Source organism: Salvelinus sp. IW2-2015, linkage group LG18 (assembly GCF_002910315.2).
Source record: "Salvelinus sp. IW2-2015 linkage group LG18, ASM291031v2, whole genome shotgun sequence".
Classification (NCBI taxonomy): Eukaryota; Metazoa; Chordata; class Actinopteri; order Salmoniformes; family Salmonidae; genus Salvelinus; species Salvelinus sp. IW2-2015.
In genome coordinates, this window is record NC_036858.1 from 19037568 (window position 1) to 19039039 (window position 1472).

General features: G+C 41.4%; 1 protein-coding gene across 1 annotated transcript in view; it reads right to left on the reverse strand.

The window, feature by feature from the left end:
- Nucleotides 1–1472, reverse strand: part of pth3r (parathyroid hormone 3 receptor) — a 23052-nt gene that overhangs the window by 21428 nt on the left and 152 nt on the right. Inside the window, exon 2 of the mRNA XM_070448689.1 lies at nt 959–1053. Within this exon, the coding sequence (XP_070304790.1) occupies nt 959–1053 (95 nt within the window). The remainder of the gene's footprint in view (nt 1–958; nt 1054–1472) is intronic.

The following is a 1472-nucleotide window of genomic DNA, read 5'->3' on the forward strand; positions in this document are numbered from 1 at the left end:
TACAGAGAGATCATTGATGAAAACATGACAACAACCCTGAGCACACAGACAAGAAAGCGCAGGAGTGGCTTCGGGACAAGTCTGTGAATGTCCTTGAGTGGCYCAGCCAGAGCCCGGACTTGAACCTGATCAAACATCTTTGGAGAKACCTGAAAACAGCTGTGCAGCGACGCTCCCCATCCAACCTGACAGAGCTTGAGAGGRTCTGCAGAGAAGAATTGGAGAAACTCCCAAAATACAGGTGTGCCAAGCTTGTAGTGTCATACCCAAGAAGACTCGAAGCTGTAATCACTGCCAAAGGTGCTTCACCAAAGTACTGAKTAAAGGGTCTGAATACTTATGTAAATGTGATATGTTTTTATTTKGAATAAATTAGCAAAAATGTTTGCTTTGTCATTATGGGGTATTGTGTGTAGATTGATGAGGGGRAAAAACWATTTCATMCATTTTAGAATAAGGCTGTAACGTAACAAAATGTGGAAAAAGTCAAGGGGTCTGAATACTTTACGAATGCACTGTATATAGTGCAAACTAATGGGGCGAACTCGGTGAAGTTCAATCTCTTGCATCTCTGCACAGCATGGCATTTCTTCTGCGCGGCAATCCTGGAGAAAGTGTGTTGCAATGTACGGGCGCAGTTTACAGGGAACATTGCATACCAGTGTGGCAGATTAATCTGATATCATGACGGTAAATAAACTGGAAATACCGGTCTTTATAAGGRGGTCCTAATTGTGCTTATATCACCGCAACTAATTATAACCACATCATATTGCTATATACCATTCTTAAGTAAAGTGCTATTRTTTACTTTCCACTTACCAAATGTTTTCTTTGGTATTACACGTGCAGTAAATCACCTCTTTCTGAACTGAGTCTTTTATATTTTCATGTATGGTGGACTAGTGTATTGGTATTACTATAATACTACTGAAGAGGAGCATTAAAGGGGTCTTACTTGAAGTAGCAGAGAATCGAGACAGCCACCAGTAGGGATACCAGAGAGATGGAGTAGCCAATGGTGTACATCAAGTGTAGCCGCTCAAACACCTCCTAAAAATGGAGAACAAATACACTCAGCAAATGAGCGTGTGTGTGTGTGTGTGTGTGTGTGTGTGTGTGTGTGTGTGTTGTGTGATAGTGTTAGTGTTGGTGTGTGTGTGTGTGTGTGTGTGTGTGTGTGTGTCGTGCAATTGGCAGTACGTGTCTGCATAGTGTGTGTGTGTGTGATGTGGTGTGTGTAGTTGCTTGTGTGTTGCATGTGAACAGGAAAAAGTAGAATATGTTGTTCACAATGGTACGGTCACTGTGAAGCACAGTGTAGTGGGTGAGTATCATGATGGACTTGATGAATTTCCACAGTAGGGTTGTTGTGATATTTTTTTTTATCTGAAAGATTTGACAAGAAAATGCTTGGTCGAAACAGGTTATAATTCATGGCATTGGGTTGACAATGTGATAACTGGTTCATT